Source organism: Megalops cyprinoides, chromosome 9 (assembly GCF_013368585.1).
Source record: "Megalops cyprinoides isolate fMegCyp1 chromosome 9, fMegCyp1.pri, whole genome shotgun sequence".
NCBI classification, from domain to species: domain Eukaryota; kingdom Metazoa; phylum Chordata; class Actinopteri; order Elopiformes; family Megalopidae; genus Megalops; species Megalops cyprinoides.
Genome location: NC_050591.1, coordinates 1,833,953 through 1,858,211, shown reverse-complemented (window position 1 = coordinate 1,858,211; position 24,259 = coordinate 1,833,953). Strand labels below are relative to the sequence as shown.

At 42.0% G+C, this 24,259-nt stretch overlaps 2 protein-coding genes across 4 annotated transcripts in view; one reads left to right on the top strand and one right to left on the bottom strand.

Moving 5' to 3' along the window:
- Window positions 1-7,862, top strand: part of LOC118782876 (beta-galactosidase-1-like protein 2) — a 33,887-nt gene extending 26,025 nt beyond the window's left edge. The window contains exons 13-18 of the mRNA XM_036536484.1: window positions 52-113; window positions 529-607; window positions 1,426-1,513; window positions 3,013-3,124; window positions 3,278-3,394; window positions 7,839-7,862. Of these exons, the coding sequence (XP_036392377.1) occupies window positions 52-113; window positions 529-607; window positions 1,426-1,513; window positions 3,013-3,124; window positions 3,278-3,394; window positions 7,839-7,862 (482 nt within the window). The remainder of the gene's footprint in view (window positions 1-51; window positions 114-528; window positions 608-1,425; window positions 1,514-3,012; window positions 3,125-3,277; window positions 3,395-7,838) is intronic.
- Window positions 7,863-11,290: 3,428 nt separating this feature from the next.
- The window catches only part of LOC118783387 (galactosylgalactosylxylosylprotein 3-beta-glucuronosyltransferase 1-like), a 90,438-nt gene continuing 77,469 nt past the window's right edge, over window positions 11,291-24,259 (bottom strand). The window contains exons 3-9 of one of the 3 annotated variants that reach the window (XM_036537238.1): window positions 23,424-23,569; window positions 22,557-22,699; window positions 20,043-20,114; window positions 19,448-19,956; window positions 13,828-14,124; window positions 11,971-12,074; window positions 11,291-11,438 (exon numbers count right to left, since the gene is read on the bottom strand). In XM_036537238.1, the coding sequence (XP_036393131.1) occupies window positions 11,988-12,074; window positions 13,828-14,124; window positions 19,448-19,956; window positions 20,043-20,114; window positions 22,557-22,668 (1,077 nt within the window). In that variant the 5' untranslated portion in view covers window positions 22,669-22,699; window positions 23,424-23,569 and the 3' untranslated portion in view covers window positions 11,291-11,438; window positions 11,971-11,987. Of the gene's footprint in view, window positions 11,439-11,970; window positions 12,075-13,827; window positions 14,125-19,243; window positions 19,294-19,447; window positions 19,957-20,042; window positions 20,115-22,556; window positions 22,700-23,423; window positions 23,570-24,259 lie in introns of those variants that run through there. The other 2 variants (XM_036537239.1, XM_036537240.1) reach the window with 2 other exon arrangements.

Sequence of the window (24,259 nt, the reverse complement as noted above, 5' to 3'; positions counted from 1 at the left end):
GTGTTATTATGTCACTAATTAAAGCTTCTGTTGTGTTTCGGGTGTTTTTAGATCGAGTTTACATTGGAGTTCTTGACTATAAGACCCAGGAGCTTGCAGTGCCTGATGGGAAGGTTCTGTACTTTTGTGTTTTTGGACACAGTTTGAGCACCTTTGAAACAGGGTTGTTAGTATTCAGCACCACGTTAGATGTGAACATCTCTGGGCCCACTGATAAATGTGATTGTTAAAGAGGAGCACGGATTTAGCCAACAGTTTCCACGCAAATGTTCTGCTAACAAAGGTGAAAGTGATAGAGGGTAGAGCAACATCCTCATGACTAACTGTGCAGTTATTGCAATCAAACCTGTGTGGCTTATCGAAAAGTTACAAGAAATTTCAATCTTTCACAATTGATCCAGAGCTTTATAGCTCCAGTCCAAATGGCTGCACTCACCTCCACTCTCTACAGTGAATTCTGGCTGAGAAAATGAGTCGCCCAAATGAATTTCACTTCATTGTGTTTGATTTCCTCATTTTGTGCTGTAGGGTGAGAGATCACTCCGTTTACTGGTGGAAAATTGTGGAAAAGTGAACTATGGCAAAGCCTTGGATGAACAACGCAAAGGTAGAGAGTACAAATCAAACCTATTCTTGCTGACACACCCCCCCGTGCAAAAGGCCAGGCCAAGGGTTTTGTTGTGCATAACCCAGGTCTTCTTTGTTCACTGCAAATACACCTACTGCAGTAATGACCTTGGAGATGGCATATTTTTGTATGTATATGATTCACCAAGCTGTGGAGCACAATGATTGTTTTGCAAGGACGATATTTGTGAAATGTGAAATTTACATTCTATTGTAAATATACAGCACTGGCACCATCACTGGGGATCGGATTTGAATGCATATCTCTGCATTGAATAGTTGATCACCCTAGAGGAGGTCATTGAAGTAAGGCTTAAACATTTTGAATAAATGATATAAATGGTAGGAAAATACTGTCTTACACAACTGAAATCATGTTACACTGATTTGGTTTTGAAGGCCAATACATAATATAAAAACTATATGAAAAATAGACTTAAGATTATGCCCATTTCTGTATTAAGAGCGCTGAACACTTTTCAGAAGCACAGAAGACAAATCACAGTGAGTGACAATATTAAAACAATGAGATCATAAGCGTGTCCAAGGTACGCTAGTTTGTGCGTGGAGATGTCCTGAAGTGCCATCTTCCTATTATGTAGGACAGGCGAAAACAGGAAATGCATGGATTCAAAATCTGTCGGGGGAATTTGGAGTGAGCTTGTTTTATCTTTGTCTTATTCTCGAACATACTGAATTCCCAGACATCTGTATTCTGTCATCTGTTGGGCCTTAGTTTGAGATAAGACACTTGCTGGCGTTCTCTTCGTATGTTTTTTTCTTTTTTGTGTGTTTTAGGTCTGGTAGGAGACATCGTATTGAATAATAGCCTGCTAAAAGACTTCACCATGTACTGCCTGGATATGAAGCCTCGTTTTATAAATAGGTTTGCAAGTTTAATTTTTGTCTTTCTCTCATGTGTCTTGACCTGCTTGTAGTGTCAACAATGGCAAAGGGCAGTCCTACGTAACGCCATTACATGTATTCCGTTACTCCCCAACCCTGTTTAGCATTATGCTGGATCTAGGGCTGCCCTTTAATAGTCGACTAAACGTTGGTCGATGAAGAGTCTTAGTCGACCAAGTTTTCATTGGTCGGTTAGTCGCAGAAAAAAGCCCCTCAAACTCCATTCGGAAGCTGTGCCTTGTTGTTAAAAAGTTATCAGATGGGCAGGAAATCATCCAAAGTGTGGGATCATTTCCAGCAGGTAAAGGATGACCCCAAGAAGGTGACATGCAAACTCTGCGTGCAAAGATTCGCCTATCATTCGTCTACCTTAAACAACTACCTTAAACTTATCATCTGAAACATGTAGGGGAAAGCCGGTACGAAAGTAACATGTGACGAAAGTAACACAGCGATTTTCTCCGAGCCCATAAAAGTCTGATATGCCTGACTGTATCAGCATGTACAGCATGCAACACTTACCAGAACCCCGAAAAATCGTGTGTATACATCATACTTTTGCAGAGTTATACCCGAGAAGCTGTTTTCGATCACGGAAAGTAAATTCACTCAAGCGGTCATTTTTTTTAACGACAAGTTGTGTCTGTTGTTTCATGGATCATAGTCATGATCATTTGACAGATTAATTAGTACTTTAACACATACTGAAGTTTGCATTGTCAGAGTTTTTCAGTTTAGAAGCAAGTCAGGTTTAACTGTCAGGAGTCATTGTCAGGACGATTACAACAGTTGTTTCTTTCGTCCCTCTACAGTAACAACGATACTTATTAGGCTATATTATTATACCGAAGTCGTTCCACATTTGTACAAAATAGCACCTGGTATTGATAGAACACACATGTGAGTTGTTGATCACAGCGAAAATTTGTTTCTGTCTGTAACATTATCTTTTTTCATTAGCGTAATTAAGCTTCTCATTGTTTTCAGTTAGCATTTGCTATATTTTTAATGTTAAATTGCTGTTTCCTCAAAACTAAAATTAGCTAGATTTTTTCAATCTAGTGCTCTAATCGCACCGGTTTTGGCATACTCGCTAAACGGCTAATCACACCGGTGTGACCGTACGTGCGAAAGGGTTAAAGGCTCATTATTACGGTTTTGTATTTCTCTGTAACATAGCACACTGTTAACAATGTTTCTTATAACATTCTTTCTCAGCCGTGGAACTCAAACCATTGTCTGATGCCCCCAAAAATAATCAATATATAGGCTATTTAAATAATTAAATTAATATCATAAATGTGTGACGACTAGTCGACTAATAGCTTGAGCTAACGACTACTAGTCGACTAGGAAAATCTTTAGCTGGGGGCAGCCCTAGCTGGATCTATTTGGAATTCTCTGTTCCATGCCTTAAATAACATTGAAATGACAATGCTTCTGGTATTGGTATTCTGATTAACTGTCTGCATGTTTCAGACTTGCTGGAGAGCACTGGAAGTCCCTCTCCCATAAGCCCACCTACCCAGGATTCTTCCAGGGCCAGCTGGTGGTGGATGGCTATCCTAGAGACTCCTTCCTCAAGTTGCCGGTAAGAGATCTGTGCTGAGACACAGGGTACAAGAATGCATGTATTTCTCATGATGCTGTCTGCTTTAACTGCGGTTACCAACGACCAGTCATCAGGACTCACTGTAAACCAGCTGTTGCTGTGACAACAGTAAGATGTCAGTTGTATCTGCAGGGCTGGGGTAAAGGAGTTGTTTTTATAAACGAGCAGAATCTTGGACGCCACTGGTCCATTGGACCCCAGCAGACCCTCTACCTCCCAGGACCCTGGCTAAACAAAGGAGTAAATCAGGTACCCATAGCCCATTGCTTTGTGAATTCCTGTGGCTGTTCTGCTGTTTCTGGTGGCACAGCTGATAATGTTGAGATTGTTCCTGTTCACATAATTTCTGGTAAAGTTACCTTAACTGACCGCTCCGTAGAAAAGCAAAGTGATCTTACTCTTGACGTGTAGCTTTGGTTGACATCAGGGGAACCCAGGGGGGACGTTCCCACATATTTCCTCACTGTTAGTATAATAATTCACTTCGTCTTAATAACAAATCATTTGTAAAAGAACAAAATGTCACATTATGACATGTCTCCATTTACCACCAAGTGTAACGCCAAGCAGTTTGGTCTCTGTTTGATGTCTCATTTTTTTTATTCTATTTCCATTTTTGTATCTGTGGTTGCCTTTTTGTCATGCACTTAGTGACTCGCCTGTGTAAACAGCCCTGTATCACGTAAAGCTGCATGGTTGCAGTTATTCCTTGCCAGGAATATTCCTCTAGAATCCTCTACTCATAATGCAAGGTGTACTACTCTCTACCACTACTAAGAAAAATACTACCCTGTTGCTTAGCTGCTTGGTTCTCCATCTTGACTTTGCTTTAACCCCATACTGCAACCTCCAAGTGGGACTGGTCATTTTTGAAAATATCACTAGAAAACTTTATAAAGTTCCATAACTGTACACTAAGAATAACAACAACATAATCTTCAAATAAATGAATGCATACTATATAATTAAGCTCAATAAAATTTTTAACAGAGACTGAGCATTTTAGAAAACATCATTGAATAAGTATGAAGCAGTCCCATAACCATATAATCCATATATAAACAGAATGCTGCAGTGCCAGAATCTACAGAGTAACAGTTACAGCTTCCTGATGAGGGAGTGAAAAGGCACTTAAACTGCACCCCTAATATTTGATTCTAAATGATCACGTTAGTGGTGATGTAGGTTTCTTGGCTTTGAGGACATGGTTCCCAGCATTCAATTGTGAAATGGAAGTACACATCATAAAACAAACTGTTGAACAGACATCCCCTTTAACAATGATCAAGTCACCATGAGTACATTTTGTAATGTTGCATTTTTCTTGTCATCTTTAACAGTCAAATAAGTTGAGAGATGGCATAGTCTGCTATCCGGCACTTGTGCAGCATAAATGAGAACTTGGCAAAAAGGTTACACCCGCATCCCTCAGGAACCCACATGGACGATTCATATTGAATATGAGACTTGGCACGTTCCAGTACTGGCAGCTGCATACTGTGAGCGGTGCTCCCCCTGCTAGAGGTGAAAATAATATATATGTGTGCAATGTGGGTTTCTTAGCTTTTTTACATTTTTTGTATGAAGTCTAACCATCTCAAAGATGGGAAAAGCAAAGGTTTACAGCCAAATTTGCCACAGAAGCAGGACAGTGTAAGGGCTACAAGCTAGTAGTAACAGATTCAGGCATATTATTTGTGTTCCATCTGGACTAAATTACTTGGAAAACTTGGATACATGTGGGCACCTTGTAAAGAGACTAAGGTTGATTATTTTGTACAGTTTACATTAATTCAGTCTTCTTTAACATAGGATATAGAATTCTAATGCAAAACTCTGAACACTTAAATGAACATGACTGTTAATAGCTTGTTTCCCCTCATCAGAACATGGGTTAAAACACTTCTTTGTGCTGCAATTAAGATGGCCAAGGGTCTGGTTTAGTCATAAAGTAGACATGTGTAGTTGTAATTTGAAAAATGTAAAATGTAATATCTACAAAATCTTTGAATAAATACATTTTGTTGTTTTGTAGCACTTTAATGCACAATGGAACATTGATAACATTTTATTATTATACATGATGGCCATTAACCTTGCCATAAGCACGCATACATAATATGGCAATGATGACTGATGTAAGGTTATCAAGCATGTAATGTCAAGAAATATGACACTCTTGACAAAATGTCCTATTACAAGCAGATGTCACAAACTGGTTAGAATATTTATCCTTGCTTGTAGCAAGGATCATGATGCATTCTGTAGCGCTTATTAAGGTGTTTTGAAGAGGTGGCAGTGTAGCATAGTGGTGAGAAGGGCTCATAACTGATAGTTTGCTGGTTCAGTTCCCTGCTGGGGCGCTGCTGCTGTACCTGTGGGCACTTAACCCCAGATGGTCTCAGTAAATATCCATCTGTATAAATGGATAACGGAAAAATTGTAACCCATGTAAGTCACTCTGGATGAGAACATCTGTTAAATGAAAATATGGTAATGAATGCTACAGGAGAACCAGTTCAAGCACTATGGCTTTATTTTTCACAATAAAACATTTTTTGTGTAACAGCTTGCTATATACGACCCATACCTGGTCAGTACTGCTACTTTTTAGTAGTGATTCTGTAAAGCAATTGTGTGACTGATAAGCTGTTCATTCAAAGCAATCACATGTCACTTCAACCCAAGAAATAAATGTCTCATTCTCTGATCATTGCATTCCAGTTGTAGCTCATTGGATGGATTCTTCCACAAAGGTCTTTATAAAGATAGCATTTCGCAAGAGTGGTTTCCCAGCCGACTGGGGTTTGACATACCTTTACAGCGGCTCATCATTTTGTTAAAGAAATACGTAGTTGCAAGGGTGTTTAGAATATGTTTTTGCACCCTTGTAACAAATTAATCTGATTTATTTTAAATAAAATTCATTTGTTCTTCATTTAGTGATTTTAGAGTCTAAACATCAACTAATTATAATGGAGAGTGCTGAGGATTGGGAAGTGCTACTAATATTAAATGTATACTGCTGTACACCAGTGGAACAACTTCTGTTTTAAAAATGAAACAGCTTTAGGAATGGCTAATATATAAAAGGTGAGCTACAAACTTCTGGATAAAGTTGTCTGGAAAGTCAAAAATGTAAATATGACAAAATACACTGCATATATTAAGAAATGATTAGCACTTTCATATGTTCAATTGTATGCATGTACTATAGAACTGTTTAGTCAGATATATTTGTTGGTACGGAATATGCAGAGAATATGTTTATATATCACATCCTATATCATATGTATTTGAATCTATGTTACATGTAGCTTCCTTATTCCTTGTGATATATTTTTGTTTTGTCGTTTGTTCCTCAGTCTTATTCATTCTTTATTTACAAAGAACCTTAAAACAAAGAAAGCGGACAAGTCCTTGACGTTTGTATCTTTGTTTATTGGTTTTCAACATTTTATATAGATTTTTTCCTCCAAAATGTCTCTAAAATGGAGTCTTGACAGAAAATGAATACCCTTTAGTAGAATTCCATGCAGAAAATGCTGTTCCTTCTAGAAAGGTGAGGGGTAGGTGTGCGTGTGCGTGTGTGTCTGCATGCGCATTGAGCGTCAGTGGCCTACAGGTAAACAGAACAATAAAAAGGTGGTTTATTGTGGGGTGCGGGTATGGGGGAACAGTGAAAAGCTTTACTATCCACATTGGGGTTGAAGCCCATTGTGATTGTAGACTTACCAAACTAACACGCGGGGCTAAGAAATGTGGGTACACCTTATTTGTTTCAGAAAACTCCCAACAAACACAACATTTGTCTGCAAGTATGAGACCCCATTACGCATACATAGATAGAAACCCTGGAAAAGGTTACAGGAGACGTGCTTAAGAGTGTCACAACTGAGTGCTGTGATCACCCCTTTCATCTCGTGTGCTGGTGGCCATGAATAATGCATGGGCATGCTTTCCCTCCTGCTCTGCCCAAGTTTAGAGGAGGTTAATAGCCACACTTGCCTCTGAAGAGGGAGATTATGAGAGGAAGAGGTGTCAGAGCATGACTCAGAGGCTTCCTGCTCCTACCCAGCCCCCAGGATAATGATCAAAGCAAGTATATTCAGGTTTTAAGGTCTTAAATGCAAGCAGTGGAATTCTCCTGTTCGTTTGAGATACGCCTTTATCCTACATATTCACGTAACAGCTGAAGTGCAAACAAACTCAAATGCATCGCTTTCAAGCAAGGTGTTCGCGCCAAATGATCTTGCCTCACTTTGCATCCCCACAGCACAGATGTCAAAGCCTGATGTATTCATTTAGTTACAGGGGGGTTGTAGAAATCTTCCCATGTCCTCAGCTTAGTCTGTTCTTCCTGCCGTCTGATCTGGTGCCATGAACTGAAAAGTGTGGAAATGTGAAGCAGTGTCTCTTAGCGGTGAGCAAGAGGACCGACCAAAACAAAGTGAAGCGGAGAGAACTCGCTGTCCCGTGTTTCTGGGCTGGAATATTTGCTTCTTATATTCTTCGCAACAGAAAAGGTTAGGTGTTTTTAGGAGACTATAAAGCCAGAGGAAGTGGCCTACGCATGGTGACACCTGTGTGTCTGTAGACAGTCGTGGCCAGACATCTTTTGCGTGCTCCCTGGGAAGTGATGTGGACAGAGAAACATGAGTCACACTGTGACTGTTGCCCATGTCTCACACAGAGAATCACAGACTGTGGAGTGTGACGAACAGGTGTGTACTCCTCTGTCTGACAAGATGGAGCGCGATGATAACGTGATTATTGACTGTGCTCACAGTAAATAATAAGCTAATAGAACCTCCTGGCATGCCCACTTAAGGGATATTGATTTACTTTTTAAATCTGGGCTGAATTTGACACAGAAAAGGAATTTACACAATAAATAAATAAATACGGTAATAAAAATAAACAGATTAATCTCCTGTGGCGTTTCAGTACCATAGATCACAAGACGTATATTCATTCCAGTAAGGCTCCAGAAGTGCCAAGGGAAGACAAGACGAGGACCTCAAATGGAGTATTTTTGTTCATTCTTATGGGAGATTTTTGATTTTTTTACCCCCAAATGTATTTCTTTTGAAAAATGACTATTATTGTGTTTTGGCCACATCCGAGGTGTGCCATCAAATCTCACGCGCTACTGTCACGTGTCTCCAGAATTTCTCTTGAACAGAGGGGGGCACTGTTGTACCATGTCCCTATTTTTGACGCATTTCCGCGTTTCTCTCTGATATTTAGCAAAAGAAATCGGAACGGGATCTATGGCACTGAAACGGATGCTTGTCCCGCTCTTGCGAACAACTGTCTCTCCGTGCGGCTGGAGTGTGTTGGCGAGGACCGCGCGTAATAGAGAGGGCCCACAGCATGATCACGTGACCAGATCAGACCTGCTGGATGAAGAATGCGAGTGGAGAGAGGATATGAGCCACTATGATGCCCAACACCCTTGTGCGATTTTAGACGAAGGGATTTCAGAATTGTTCACAAGTTCAGTTCGAAATACTGCTTAGGTTTTGAGAACTGCTTAGCATTGCACACAGGTGAAGAACAAACCTGCAAGGCAAGACTGAGAAAAAGTGTGTACAAAAATAACTGCATCTCCCTTTGTCATCCTTCTGACCTGAGATCAGTGCTAGAATAGAGCTGATATTTATAATAATACATTTGAATAAAATTACTGTAAATGCACTTAAATAAAGTAATGTACCCTTGATGAATGCTCTGAAAGATATATGCTCATAGTGAATTAACTGTGGGGAAAAACAATTGGATATATTTGCAAAGGCTGTTTTTTAGGTGGTAACTGATGTACAGTAGGTAAGGCTCCAACACTCACAAAAATGAATGAATTACTTATTATCAATCAGATGTAGCACTCCAGTTAATGTTATTGCAAACAGACATCAATGTCAAATGAGGCCAGTGAGAGAGAAGTAGGCGAGGAAGTGATTTTGTGACAGCTGCACTGCTAGAATAGTACTTTATAAGACTAAATCCTGTGTGTATTCTTTTTGTGGGTACTGGGGGCAAGCCTGTTCAGTGTACATGCTTTTGTAAATATCTAATTTGATAATAGAGACTTAAACTTGTTAATTATACATAATGTTCCAGTAGCTACCTTTACATAATTAATAGTTCATTCACAGTTACAAACCTGCCTTATAAAGGGTTAATGAGTTGTCCATTAAGTGCAATCAAAGTTCTACTGAAGTGCATTTGGTGGATCAATTGTGCTGTCACATTTCATATTTCACACCATTACTTTGATCAGCAGGCAGTTACTTTTTGTATATTTGCCACAGATGTTTCTTTTCCTTTCAGATCTAAAGTGAAATACATGCATGAATTCTGCGCCTGGTGATGTGTGCCTGGTGGGAGATCTGTTGTGGGATTTTCGTTTTTTGTTTCCTTGTACTTGTTGTCGTACCCCTTCACCCCCACCCCTTCACTGGCTCATTAGGAACTGTCACAAAGTGTGTAACAGAACTGACGGGCAACCCCAGATGAAGGCATCTCAGGCGTGACGGAACAGTGAGCCGCTGTCATAGTGTTGACAAATAGCCCAAGCACGTGCAGCGGTGACACTGTCTAGTATGGCCTCCATTATTCAGCCAAATGGAATCTTGCACAGTGGTGCTCAAAGCACATTGATATTGTGCAGGGAAGAACTAGTCCGGTTGATGGAGAGTGGAAATTGACAGGTGACAGGGAGAGTTTGGCCTTTTGAAGGCCAAACTTCATCACTTTTGAAGTGACATGCAATTTGCCTTAGAAAAACTTCAAGAGCACTGTCCTTCCCTCCTTTCCTCATACATGTCATATCTTTCATTGCTGTGGTGCCTATAGATACAGATTGGTGCGCGATACCGTTTGTGATATGTAGTGAAATTCTTTTGGTCTGCCTTACAGACGTGCTATGCTAACACTAGCTTTTTTCAAAAAGCAAACATCCAAGATTTTAATACTTATTATGTCCTTATTCACCTGAGCAAAATCTTGCTTAAATGCCCCCTTTGTGGTAAAACAAATAAAAAGACATGAGTTAATGTTACATTTGTGATGTCCTAGGTTTCATATCCTTTAACATAAAGGTACTGGAATCTGAAGCAAATTGTTATTTTTAAGACATTTTACTTTTACATAAATAGAGTAGTTCTATAGCTCCTTAAATTTACATACTAAGAATGTTTTGTAGTGAAGGCTCTGATTGTTCTGCTGTCATATCACCTGTGTCTGTCTATGACTATCCTTAGTGACATTTCACCCAAAGATCTTAAGTGCTTTATTTTGGAATCTCACTCTACAGTGTCTCTTAGGTCTTACTTATTGCGCTCTCTGAACTGTTGGAAGGGGTTTCAATTTGGGTAATGGGTGGGCAGCATCAGTACACACTTAATGACATTTCTGTCAAAATGACAGAGTATTACAAGGAGATTTGGAACTTGAAATCTGGGCAGGAGTCAGTAGTATTGGACTAGCAGTGTGATGCATGTAAACATAAAAAATAAAAAGCAGGCATAATGTAAAAAATGTAAAAATAAGACATTCCTTCCCTTTAGTTCTTTGTGATATTTGCTGAAACATATGCAGACTGCCCCCTGGTTCTGATTTTCTTCTGTTGTTCTGATTGGCTGCTGGACTGGGGTGGCTGTTTGAGTGATTGGGCGTTGTTGAGTGTTACTGAATTTCCACCAAGGGTTGGAGTGTCTCGTCCTTCATGGCTGACATGACACAGCAGTCGCCTTCTCCTTTGTGGGGGCTGCCCCCGAAATGGCTCCAAGGTCAGGACACAGATCCAATTTGCCCATGAACCATTGTCAACTGGGGACACTGATTGACCCTCTCCTTTGTCCCATTCCATCAGCTGTCCCTGCTGGTGGCTTTGTGTTACCTCTCCTGATTGGACATGGTGATGTTGTGCCATGTGGATGCTCAGACCATCCTCAGTCCTTTGTCCTTTTGCAACTCACCCTAGCATCACTGTTGTTCATTTTCTCTAAAATGGTTGAATATTGCCAACTTGTTCTTTTCTGTGCTTTAACATCTTATGCATTTCTATTGTTTGTTTCCCCCCGTTGTTAAGAGTGTTTGCATGTTTGTGGTGTTACATCTGCATGTTTGGATTCGGGGGGGGGGGGGGGGCTCTCCAAATGCTGTGGAAACATTGCCAAGGGGGCTTCTAACATAAGAGACAAAAGTAGGACACCATCAGTCATGTCCACTCCTGTGTGCTCTTGTCAGGTGATGGCGGCCGGTGCAGGGTTCAACCAAATGCAGCTACCTGAGCAACAAAGAGGAAAAAATTAGATCTCACAAAATTCAGAAGTCAAGATCGCTTCCTGATTAGAGACATAAATTAGTCTTGAAACATGCCTATTTAAATGAGAAATAGCTCTTGGATAAAATCATTAGCGTTCATTTCGATCAATATTCTATGTATGTGTAATGCCATTGCTCTCATGTCCAAGGCTGTCTCAAGACTGGGATTCCAGCTAATTTAAGTTTCCCAGTGTACATACAACATTCAATAGCTTCTCTTGAAATCCAATTTACATTAATGCAAGCAGTGAAATGTGCAGTTAAGCCAGTAAATTAAGTCATGATTTTCAGTGTTTGCATAAACACACTCATTGGCTGTGTTTTGAATGCTATTCCAGCTCTTATCTTGAGGAAATGGAGCACAGCTCCTAAAGCAGCAGCAAGGTGTAGCCAGATGTTTAACAATGGCTGCTCCAATTTGTCTTGTGATACATCTGAGGATGTGTGAAAGTCTGTTGATTGTCCATGCCATTGGTAACAGGTAAACGATTTACCAGGGCCAAAAACCACATCAGATCTCCACGTTGGGATCTGTGAATCCTTTCTTTCCTTCATTAACTAGAATAGGCTTTTCTGCCCTGGTGTGCCATACTAGAATCTGTGGAGGAACAAAAGCCAAAAATGAGTATTGCCCGTGAACATCTCCGACTCCTGTGCAACCTACATTCAGTCCAATATTGATACACTTTTAACTTAACTTTAAAAACCAAAATCAAGAACTGTTTCAACCTTTTCATGCCTTGCACAACACAATCATTCCCCAAAACAAGCAATAAATGTTTATGAAAAAAAAATGCAATAATGCCACCAGCTTTAAGGGTAATGTAATTTCAAGATGAGGAAAGCAAGAGGCCAGATGAGAATCATCTAAGCGTGTGTCTTACTTAAAACCAAAGAGACTGATGTTAGGTAAACCCAGCTGCTCTCTTAAGAAAGAACAGCGACTCGAGCGGGAAGTACAAACCCCAACAACCACCCCACACCGAAAAAAAAATCTTTAAAGAGGCAATAATGTGAGCTTGACAGAAATGCTCATTGTCAATCCTTGTTGTCAAGGCAACCATTCCTCTGCCAGGGGGTCGTATGGACAAACATTCAAGTCTTACACCCACTAGGTTGCCAGGAGAGATGAACATATTTAATAAAGTTCTTATTAAAAAAAAGGTGAAGCAGCATGTAGGGTTTCTTTTCGCCTGCATATTCTTCTCGGAGCGGTGCTGTGATCACCCCTTTCATCTTGGGTGCTGGTGGCCATGAATAATGCATGGGCATGCTTTTCCTCCTGCTCTGCCCAAGTTTAGAGGAGGTTAATAGTCACACTTGCCTCTGAAGAGGGAGATTATGAGAGGAAGAGGTGTCAGAGCATGACTCAGAGGCTTCCTGCTCCTACCCAGCTCCCAGTGCCCCTCAGGTCCTCAGCACACCCCCTCCCTCACCTGCGTCTCCTCAGAGCACCTCACTGCTGTCACCCCAGTAGCCCGCTTACCTTCTCCCACCCACTCTTGAGCACAATAACACACGGTCACCTTTTCACAAGTCAAGTCCTCAACTGATAGAATTTTAATGACAGAAAATCTCCTCCAGTTGATGGACTGGTTGGAGACCAGTCAGAGACTTAGGGGAAACAACACAGTCTGAAGTCACTCTGTGGGGAAAGGGGTTTACCTGACGTCTGCATTATGGAGAGGGCATCAAGCCTTTTCACGTCAACCTTTCTGGCCTACAACATGTTGAGACTGTATTGTTCTTTAAAGGGCTCAACCCATTGATTTATCCATTTTTTTTTTGCAACCTGAAATAAAATAAGTGATTTACTTTCCATTTTTTCATTTTGGACTGGATCTACATGCATGAGTTTGCATTTTGTGTATGTGAGGGCTTAAAATGTCTTACCTGTACTTGAGTTGAGGTGATAAGGTATGCAGATAAGGTATGGGTATTTTCTCCCAAAAATGCTGCTCTCATGACTCTTTGCTGCTATTTACTCTTTATGATGATCTTGGTATGTGTTAAACCCACATGTTTAATAATATATTATGTATTAATTACTGTCCTCAAATGTATGCCCTGGTGTGTTTTAGGATACTGCAATCATATGAAGCAATGAATAATTGAATGATTCATATAAGCACCTGTGCAGATCATGTGTATAAACAAGTTGGGAGACTTTATCCTTAACTTAGAGCAAGCAAACGAGAAATATCTGTCAAGCAAGTGTTACATTTATGGAATTTGAACACAGTATTTTATTCACTTATTCCATTAAGTGCCCGCCAAACTCATGCTCATATGGAATTGTCAGAGAGTAAGTCATTCAATAAACTGTAAAGCCTGCTCTTTTAAGTGGCTACCTTAGTGCAATTTGCTGCTTTGGGCTCCAGGTCATTGAGAGTGACCAGCTCTCGCAGGAGACTGCTCTCCTGGTAGCCGCCCTTCACACCACGCAGCTTAAAGTAGGCCTGGGGCTTGAAGAGGATGAGGCGGAGGTTGACGGCGAAGCCTGCCATGTCAATGGCAAAGGGCCGGTGGGGGTCAAACACCGTCTTCCAGCCGTACACCTTGCCAGCGGCGTTGACCTTCGGTGACTCATAGCGTAGGCCACCCACGAAGGCCACAGGCCAGACAGACACCTTCCGGGTTGACCGCATCTGGAGGGGAGAATGAACAACACGGTCAGAGCAGCAGGTCTCACAGCATGGTAGAGACGTATATTGCCCCTTCATTTCTGTGGTCCCCATGTGCCCAAAAAAAGAATGATGTCTGTGTGTGCATGTGTGTTTGTGCATGCATGTGAGGTTTTTTGGATTGAGGATGACACCTAAATGACTGCTGCAGCATCACACTCACCACCTTGCCAGTCATAACCATACAATGTGTAACACCCAACCAATCTGCATGAACCTCAGCATGCAATTAACATGTGAGGAGGGCAGCCAATCACATTGTAAGACTTGTGGAAGCTTCCCACCCCTCATTCACATCTTGATAGTCTCTCAGTCCCAGGGAAAGACCCTTGCCCTCTCTGAGGACCTCAATACTGCCCCTCCACCAGCTCCAGCGGCCTGCTGGATGAAGGAAAACTAATGAGCAGAGGATGAGCCACTGGTACAATTACCCCTGCTTAACGGCATGGCATTAGCGCTGCTGTTTTACTGGCACAGACTGCCCTTCCTATCAGGGGGACAGGGAACACCACCTGGCCTTTGTTGACATACTTAAACTCCACTGAGACAGTGAAGACCCATCACCAGCCATCCACTCAAGGAAATTGGTTTGGATGTGTTTAGTGAAGATTTGGTCATTGTGACTTGCCTCCACAACAAACCACAATTAAGCGGAGATCACTACTACTTGTGTAGGCCTTACAGCTCAAATGGAGTGGCTCCCTGGTGTGTTTAATGGAGCTGTATAGGCTGTGGGAGCGTCCAGTGAACCCCTGAGTCATGGCTGATTCCATTCCTGGTCAGGGAGCATGGAAGAAGGAGGTGCTTTGCTACTGCCAACCGCCTAGGCCAAAATCACTTGTCACCTCTCCTGACTGAAACAATCCATCGTCCGTTTGAGGTGATGATCCCGGGCATCTATCACAATTCACGGAGCACAGGATTTCATCCTCTTGATTTACGGAGTGGTATGTTTATGAGGGAACCTCTTGGAGCCATTTGCCAGAATTATCCTCCCTACTCTGTCCATTCTAATTAAATCAGTGATCGGGTTCCTGAACCCTAATGTGCTTATAGCAAGGGGGCTAAGCGCTGGGCCACTGTGAAGTGAATTAAACTAAATTAGACTTCTCCACTACTTTCTGTGAATGCCCGTGTGGCTGGCATTGGAGAACACCAAAACCGCTGGCCCAGTTTCAACAGGCATTCCAAGTGGCCACATTGAAGTTGAAGCTCTGTGTTGAAAAAATATCCCTTTATCAAGAAAACGCAGTGTTTGCAGAGGGACAGCTATGAACACCTTGTGCCTAAAATCCTTTCACAGTCAATGTTAATCTTCTAGTGGCTAAGGTGTATTTAGCCTTTTGTCCTCTTTCAGCTTTATTGGCATAATGTGTACTGAATCCTGCCTGAAATGAGAAATATCTGTCTACCTAATGTACCTAATTACCTAAATTGTTGGCTTCTATATTGGGGAAAGACAGTCTGGCTGAAACAGATTTGTGTCAACTTTACTTCATTAGCCAAGCCAGCAGGTGTGCACACTACAATTTAGGCTTCACTTAGTTACAGATGTGCTGTGGTATAGCTTCCTGATGTTTCTATTAAGACACTCCCACTGTCACCCACTGTTCACTGCACAGAGACGCTCACCTAGACAGGTTAACCTTTTTCCTGTGTTAGTAGAACAAACAACAACTCCAAGGTATTAAGAAGAAACACAAAACTTCACATTAAGAAGTTTTGAAAGTGTAGGTGTTTAAGGGAGTTCAGCGAGGGTCTCAGTCTACACACCAAAAACACAGCTTGCTGTTTTCACCATTAATCCTGGGCAGAGAGTTAATTTCACAAATGGTTATTTTCTGATCATTTGGTCTTATTTTATGATTTGAAGATCAGAAAGCATATTCCAATTTTCATACAAATTTAACAAATGTTGTGTCTATAAATTCAATAAATAATAAAGCACAAACCAGTTCAGCGAAGCTGGTCAGCAATTGTTTCACTGTCTTGTAGCATTTATTACAGTCAAGTTATTAACCACCTGATCCAACTAATTAGTGTTAATTGGACTTAACTGGAACTCAGGAAACTGCACTAGTTCAGTCTTCTAAAAGTGAAACTGAATCCTGGTAGATATGCACTCTTCAGGACTGCAGCTTTGTAACCCAAATGTTGCCTTTATCCTCAGAAAACCCTAATCATTCATTTGATTAATTTTTTTTTCCCCATTTAAATAAGTCTACCGTATAGGGTGCAGCTGACTGGCTGTCATAATTATTAATTGCCTTCAAAAGAGCCTGTGCCAGCACTGATGCCTTCAAAATTATTTTGAAAAGGAGGCACAACACTGCTTTGGTGGCAAACCAAACATCATAATTACGGTTTTTGTCAGGATCGGAGATCGGGACACAAACGCGGTCCGCAGGGTATACGGATCCAAGCGTATAATCGGAATCGGCAGGCAGCTCGTAGTATAGGGACAGGCAGGGTTCGAAAACACGGGGAAGCAGTCCGGGGGCAGATCCAGAATCGGGAGTCAGGGCAGGCAGAGTCAGGAACCAGGCAGGCGAATGGCGTCAAACAGATCCGAATCGGCAGGCAGAAAACGAAGTCAGGAATCAGGCAGGAACGACGACAGCAAACAAATCACGGGAATAAATGCGTGGACGAGACAGGAAAAATCACTGAAACGAACTAGCAACAAGACAGAGACACGCAGGGAAGATATAGGGCTGGGGGTAACGAGGCAGTGGGATGCAGGTGAGCAGGCACGCAGGTGCGGGTAATGAGGAGATCAGGTGGGCGTGGACCAGGCAGGGAGCGGGGCGGGGCTGGAACACAAGGGAAACAGAAGCACAGGTACGGGGAAAAACAAACACCGCGGCTTAAGGGGGCGGAGCCCTGACAGTTTTACCATTTTACTGTTTCTGGTCCATAGAGCTGCCTGCTGTAACCAATTTATCAGACAGGAGAAAAAGGTTGCAAAACTTTTATGAGCGAGATTATCTGAGTTTTGAAATTAGCAAATGGTTGCCTTTGTCAAATATTTTTTGCCTTGAGTGATGAAACAAACACCACAAATAATGTCAGTTCCAGCTACGTTTTGCTACTTCACGCCCAGCAGTGAATCAGTAAACCTGCTACAGCAGCCACACCAGGGGAAATTGTTGGAGACAGGGATGTTGTTATTTTTACCAAGTTACTACTCAGCACTGGACCCTAAAATAGAATAAAAACAGAAGACCAGCCTGGAAATATAAATAGATAACCCCTGTATAAGCTTTCAGTTCAAAATGGTGACACAGCCATTCTTTAAAAATACATTCTGAATTATTTATCTCTCTCTGCTGTTGTTTTTCTTCTTTACAGTGAGAGATGTATACTTTATGGTTGTTTTAATTTGCTTGCCTCAGGGAGATAATAGAGCGGTGCATTTATCTGTTAGTGCTGACGTTTGAGCACAACATGGCTTTGGCTCGAAACTGATGGTCCTGACGCTTGTAAGGGTATTTGCTGGGGGAAGGGAGAATGCTGCTGGGAATGAATGCTGGGAATTCTGGGAAGTGAGGTAATGTAACACAAATGTGCTGTAATTGGCTTTGCCACGTTATGTACGTAAAATAGTATTTGAGGAGTTGGACAACAGCTTTTATTTGCAGACTTTGATAGCATGTGGTAGTGTAGGGCTGGGCGGTATAGCCATACAGATATATCGTATAGCTATTTTTAGCGCAATAACAGCTATCCCCGGTATGCGGCGTTAGGTTTCTTCCCATATTGTTTTCGCTTTAGTCATACCTGATGCGAGAGCACACCTCCAAAGTTGAAAGATGAAATGCTTCCGGGGCAGAAAAATTTCACTCGTGTCTATATGTTGGTTAACTTACCTATTAGCTTTGAAAAACACGTATGTTTTCACTCTTTATCTTTGTAGCCATGTGTTTCTATCTACCACGTGGAAGCAGCATAGTGCTGTTGATATCAACATTGAATAGATACGAGCAGTGGCAGCGGGTGAGCTGGACACAGGGGAAACCCGAACACTACCTTTAAATCTATCATTACTTTCAATCTGTCCCTTTATCCTCATTGATTTACAATAAAACAAATAATTCACAGAATAATTGACACCAATTAGAATAAATGATTATGCTCGTGAAACACCGCAGATTGTCTGAAATTTGTGTGCTATTGCGAAAGCTACAGCATGAGATTGTTTAATCAACAAGGATGGCAATTTGAATAATTAAGTGGCAAGTAATCCCAAAGCTTTCTCTTAAATGTTTCACATTATAGCTTTCAAAATACATAGATCTACAGTATAAAGCATGATAATTAAGCTAAGGTTCTTTGTAACCTTTGTAACCTTATCTAGCTATAAAAATAAAACAAAAATTCTTGAGAGTAACACCATTACAAGCTAACGTCACACCTATATTCATTTCCAAATTTGGCTTTGAAATGTTTGAACCATTGCCTACATAAGCTGTTTTTTAATCAATGGTGTTGTGTGAAACATTAGCTAGCCTGCTAATATGAAAGAAATAGCCTAGCTTTCATCATGGACAGAGTACACATATTTAACATGTTTCATACAATTGCTTTTACTCCAGACACTGTACCGGGTTACTGTTTTGAAAGTTTCTTACAGATAATGGCATAACGATCATTACTTTGTCTTAACGAACGGTATGCTGCCAGTTCACACACAAGCCACCTGCTGCTGCCAACGTGCATAAATTCCAATTTCTGCTGTCAGTGGAAGTGCTGATGATGCAAGGGGCTGCGCTCACACTCTCTTGCACAACTCTCACACACAGCAGACACTAAATAACAATCCTAAACTGAATTAAGCATGTATTCATCTAGGAGGAGAAGTTCTCAACCACATTACTTTCTGATTTTTTGAGTGAGTGTCTTGATGGCATCAGCTGGAAGGAGTGCCAGGCTGCAGCACATGAAAAATTATTATGTATGAAACTGCCAATCAGATTTATTTACTTATTAATCGAAGGTGCCGGAACACCGTTCTGGATCGTTCCAGCCCACTTTAACCCCTGCTAGTCAGTACCTATACACAGTTGTATAAATGGATACATACAGGAATGTGAACACCGGTGTTTCACATCTGTCCATGATGAACAGGATTCCCTGCAATGGAATGCCAGGTTTAGCACTTAGTTTCATCACTCTTTCGTCATCTCTAGATGTGGCATTTCCATAGTGACATGTGAAGAATCATGCCAGGAGAATTCCTGACCCTGGTGGTCTGACTTCATGAGGACAGCAGCAGGACAGGACTGACCTCCTCAAACAACTCCAGGCTATAGGTGTTGTCATCGTCAGCGAAGTAGACAATCCCCGGCTGGGTGCTGTTGAGGCTGAAAGTCTCGCGAAGCCAGCGCAAGGCCAGGTTCCTCTGCATGGTGCCCCGGGGGATGCGCGGGTCCCGGGTGTCCCCCCGCAGCTTGTAGTTCCGGGGTGTCTCCACATTCAGGTGGGTGTAGTTGAGGCCCATCTCATGGAGCAGCCGGCTGACCAGTGGGGTGCGCCGCTGGGAGTCCTCCACCAGTATCCAGTGGAGATTGGGGACGTGGAGAAAGGTGTTGGCCAGCCGGGTCAGCTCCGCCTTCTGGACGGGCCGACTGTAGGTGGGTGTGACCACGTGGATGGTGGGCAGCACATCGGACCAGGGTGGGGGCCTGGTGTACACGTATTCGGTCCTCACCACCTCCACTATGTCCTTGTCTGAAGAGCAATACTCCTTAGAGTCAGAGCCCTGCCCCGGGTCACGATGGCCCTCAGCCGTGTCATCTAGGGCAGAGAAAGACAATTAAGGCATTAGCAAGCCCTGGGGCTGCTCTGTATTACTATCAGCTTACGATCCGAGAGGTAAGTACCTGTGGGGCGGTGCCGACGAACTGCCAGCCTCTCGGGTATGATAAAGATCTCTTTTACTAGGTGGTGACAGGCTGCAAAAGGTAAAAAGCAGGTACTGTGATTGGACAACATATCCATGGGGTAGTACTTCCCTCTGCTTTCCTGTTTAGGAAGTGAAAGAGGCAGCACTTTTGGGCTTTGTTTTTAGGGATGGTGGGTTTACACAGTTTGACCAAGACAATGGTTTGCCCACAACCTTAAGTGACAAAGGTCTTTTTTATTATTGATGAGTTGGCTGCCATTGAAACTGAAGAAAAAACTCATGTATCTGAATGAAATCTAATACTGGATACTCAGGTATTGCTGTGATACTCAGAAACGAGGACAAAGTGCCACGGTGATTGGATCAAACCCCCAGCTAAATTTGGGAATTAACCTGACAGTGTGTTGGACCATATGTCCCACTGCTTCAGAAAGGCTGAGAACATTGAATGTGGAGCAATTCATAAATTTTTCAAGTTGCTAATATTCCCTGGCTTTGTGCTCCTGCTAATGGTGTTTTTTACGATTACATCATTAAAGTGCACTTCCCACTCTAAACAATAAAGTGATTCTCACCCTCCACACAGATCCGCATAATCTTTGAGAGACTAGCTGTTTGGCATTTCCTGCCAGAATGTATGACTTTGCATAGAAACACTACCCAGAAAAGCCCTTAAGTTATATTGTGAAAATGGATGTCTATTGGTCCTCAGATTGTACCAAAATAATGTGCGTATGTCCCGTTCCCATCGCTTGGCAGGTTAGCATATTCTGATGGATTTTGCCTTTTTTTACAACAAGGGGATGCTTTGCAAGCATTAATTCTGCAATTTGAATATGAAAAACCATAAAATGGGTATCACATAAATTGTCTACGCGCAGATGTTTCAATGAAGCCACACTTCTGTGTCATCCGTAAATGATCTGATTGTTTCAGACACTCATCAGAAGGCATCAAAAATATGTCTTGTTTTCTTTTGATTGGAGAAGTCTGCTTTGGATGAACTGCTTAATAGATTGGTAAAATGATTCTCAAAGCTGCTGAGGACATTTTGCTAAAAGTGCTGCAGCAGGCAGGACCCGGTAGGGCACTAGGACCCAGTGAATACCACTTCTAGTGTTATGCTCACTTTTGTTGGGTATTTAGCATGATGTAGTCATTGCATTCAAAACCAGCTAAGATAAAGTTGGAGAGTGAAGCCGCGATTGCTTGTGTGTTGCTCATGTGCAAAGATATTTGCAGTGAGATATTTGAAAGTTTGTGTACGACTCTGTGCTTCAATACGTTGAATACTAAAGAACAGCCTTTTTACAAGTTATATTGCTGGAGCGACCTAAAGTTAACAGGGTGGTGACATCACATGAGTTCCCACCTCTAGTTAAGGAGCCTGTGACTCAGCCACTGTTTTTCCCAGAGTAGTTTAATTTTTGTTTTTCTTGTATCTCTCTTTATTTTATCTGTGTTCCTCTGTGATATTGTTGTATACAGTGTATATGGTGTGTGTACTGTTGGGCACTGGTGCCCTGGGGGCAACTAGCTGCCAGGAGGGGGTGCTATAATTTCTTTTCCTGCTATATCTTGTTTTGTGCAAGTTTGTCTTCCCTTTTTTATAAAATTCATACTGTGCAATAAGAGGCCATGGGCATTGTGCAATAGGTGGTACCAAGGGAACTGTTTGCTGTGAACTCTGATTGGGGTGTAGCACTTGTATTTTATACTTTTATCATGGTCTATTTATTGGTGTGGGGTTTATCTTTGTGAAGTGTGCTATTAGCCTTGATACAGACTATTGTCTCAATAGCCTTAGAGCCTCTTGCCGTGTTAACACAGAATCAGCTTTTACTAATTTATCGACTTCGCTACCCCATAGCCCTCTATATTTTAACCTGCGTTGTACGTCATGTTTTTAATACTTGCATAATCAATAAAGCCTTGTATGATTTTGTACATCAGCAGCCACCTATATTCTTTCAGTAGAATAGCTTGTGCAGGGCCAATTGCCAAACATCAGGGTTCTTCCTTCCCTTCATCAGTGAAGTGGCGTAGTCCACTACTAGGAGATCTTTAGAAGTTCCAGTTAGACATAGTGAGGATGACGCTTGCGCCTCCCGCAAGTCACAGTAGTTTGAATTGTTTTTCAGAGCACAAGTTGGAGATGACTCACAAAAATACAAACAGTGAGTGAAAATATGTCAGTTTAGGCTGCTAGTCAAATTACAAGAGCAATTGCAACATATTTCATGATCAGACTACAGCTTGAGTACCACTAGGGTATCCTGAAAACACTATTGATGATTAAACATTCTGCTTAGCAGATATGGAGCAGATACTTGGATTATGATAAGTGCTGGGGTTCACAGTTTAAATTTGCTTCAGTAGCTGTGACCTAGAATGAGCATCTGTTGGAGCAGAACAAAAAGTGGGCTGATTTTTTGCAGCACAGTGAGGGACCATGGAAAATCTCCCTGAGGGGAGCAAATGTGGTCCTTACCCTTTCGGATGGCCAGCAGGGGAGCGATTGCACTTTGGTGCCAAACGGTGATGAGCAGTGTCCAAGGCAACACAATCAACACGACGGCAAGGATGTCTCTTCGCTTCGGCATGTCCGGTGTTGGTTTTATACCTCGTCATTACCTGCAAAGACAAAACAACAGAGGGGTGAAGGTGCACCCATGATCCCCCTTTCCAATGTATTACTTTTTACAGGGTCATTGTGGGTAATGGTGAAAGGGGGAGGGGATCCTTACCGAGCACATTTTTGTGTTGCTTTGTATTGATTCTGTCTCTTGTTCCCAAGCTTTAGCCCTTGATTTATACGCTAGCTCTTAGGCAGAGCAGCTGCATTTTGTAGTGTGGCTGTGTCTTTTGGAATTTCAGCCTATTAAGGAAGGGTCCTATCCCAAAAACTGGGTCAGTGACAATTTTGAGCTTTTCTTTCTGCCTCATTGGAGAGTAAGCTGAGGAAGCACAAGCTCATAGTGTAGACTCAAGACAGAGAATCTAACTGGGTGTCCATTCTCTTGTTTAAACTAATTTATGTCTTGGATGTGTCAAGATCTGTTTATGGAGCAAAATACAGATTTTTAAAATTTTTTCTTTTCTTTTTTGTCATGCATTTTCATGAGAAGATATATATGTTTTGTGTTTGTGGAGAATCTGAGTGAAGAGATCAGAGGTGCTTATGCAACTCATACCCAATCTGATTATACAAAGGTAACAAATGCCTGTTGCCATCTTTGACCTGGCGCTGCCATGAGGAACACACTAGTGCAAGTGCAAGTGTTAAATCCCCCTGTGAAAGGTTTCACGGGTCATGGGAAATGTGCAAAAAGCCTGTGGCTCCTGCAACTGAACTCACCCACAGTTATAACTCGTTCATGGCAATGCCAAGGATAAGCACTGCACAGGTCTGCCCAGCATGGGAGCATGTGTCGAGGTGAGGGCATCCAGCACGTCCAGATCGGCCACACCCCTTGACACGACGAAGCCCTGTCTCTTGAGGATCTGCAAGACATTGAGTGGGAGCCTAATCTCAGGTTGGGTGTAACCCCTGGCAGTCAGCTCTTTCAGAGTACATTCATCTGACATGATGATGTCTCAATCATGGGACACAGGGAAAAATTTATACACCACAACTGCATCTGGACTGCAACAAGAGCAAGCAGCTGAGTTCCAGATAGGGGCCAAAGATACTTTAAAGCACCTCTATGGTCATGGTAATGCCACAAACAGATCGCAGAGGTTGTAGTGAACACACGAGGTCCATATGTTAATTGGTGGTGCAGGGAATACTCTATTTGGCCTCAAAGTTGCCATAGTGGTGTGAAGCCAGGCACTCTGCTTACTTACTGCTCCTATTGGGAATTATAACTGAAACATGTGCATTGGTAGAGCTCTGCTTCCCCACTTTCAGTGTTTGGATCTCACTCTTACACAGCAGCAGATTGGATTTTTTTCAGTCTCCCAAACACGTGTACGCAGGGAGATGAATGTACATTCGGTGGTGCTGTTTGCCAGCTGTCTGGTTTAAATGGAGATTCATGTCATTGTGCGTTGTGAAACAATCAGTTCTCACAGGCATCCAAAAGCATCCAAACGAATGGCCCAGGTGAAGCTGGTGCTGTGCTGAGGTGGTCCATTTGTGCACAGCACCTCTATATAAAATACTGGTGGCCTGCAGATGCTATAATACAG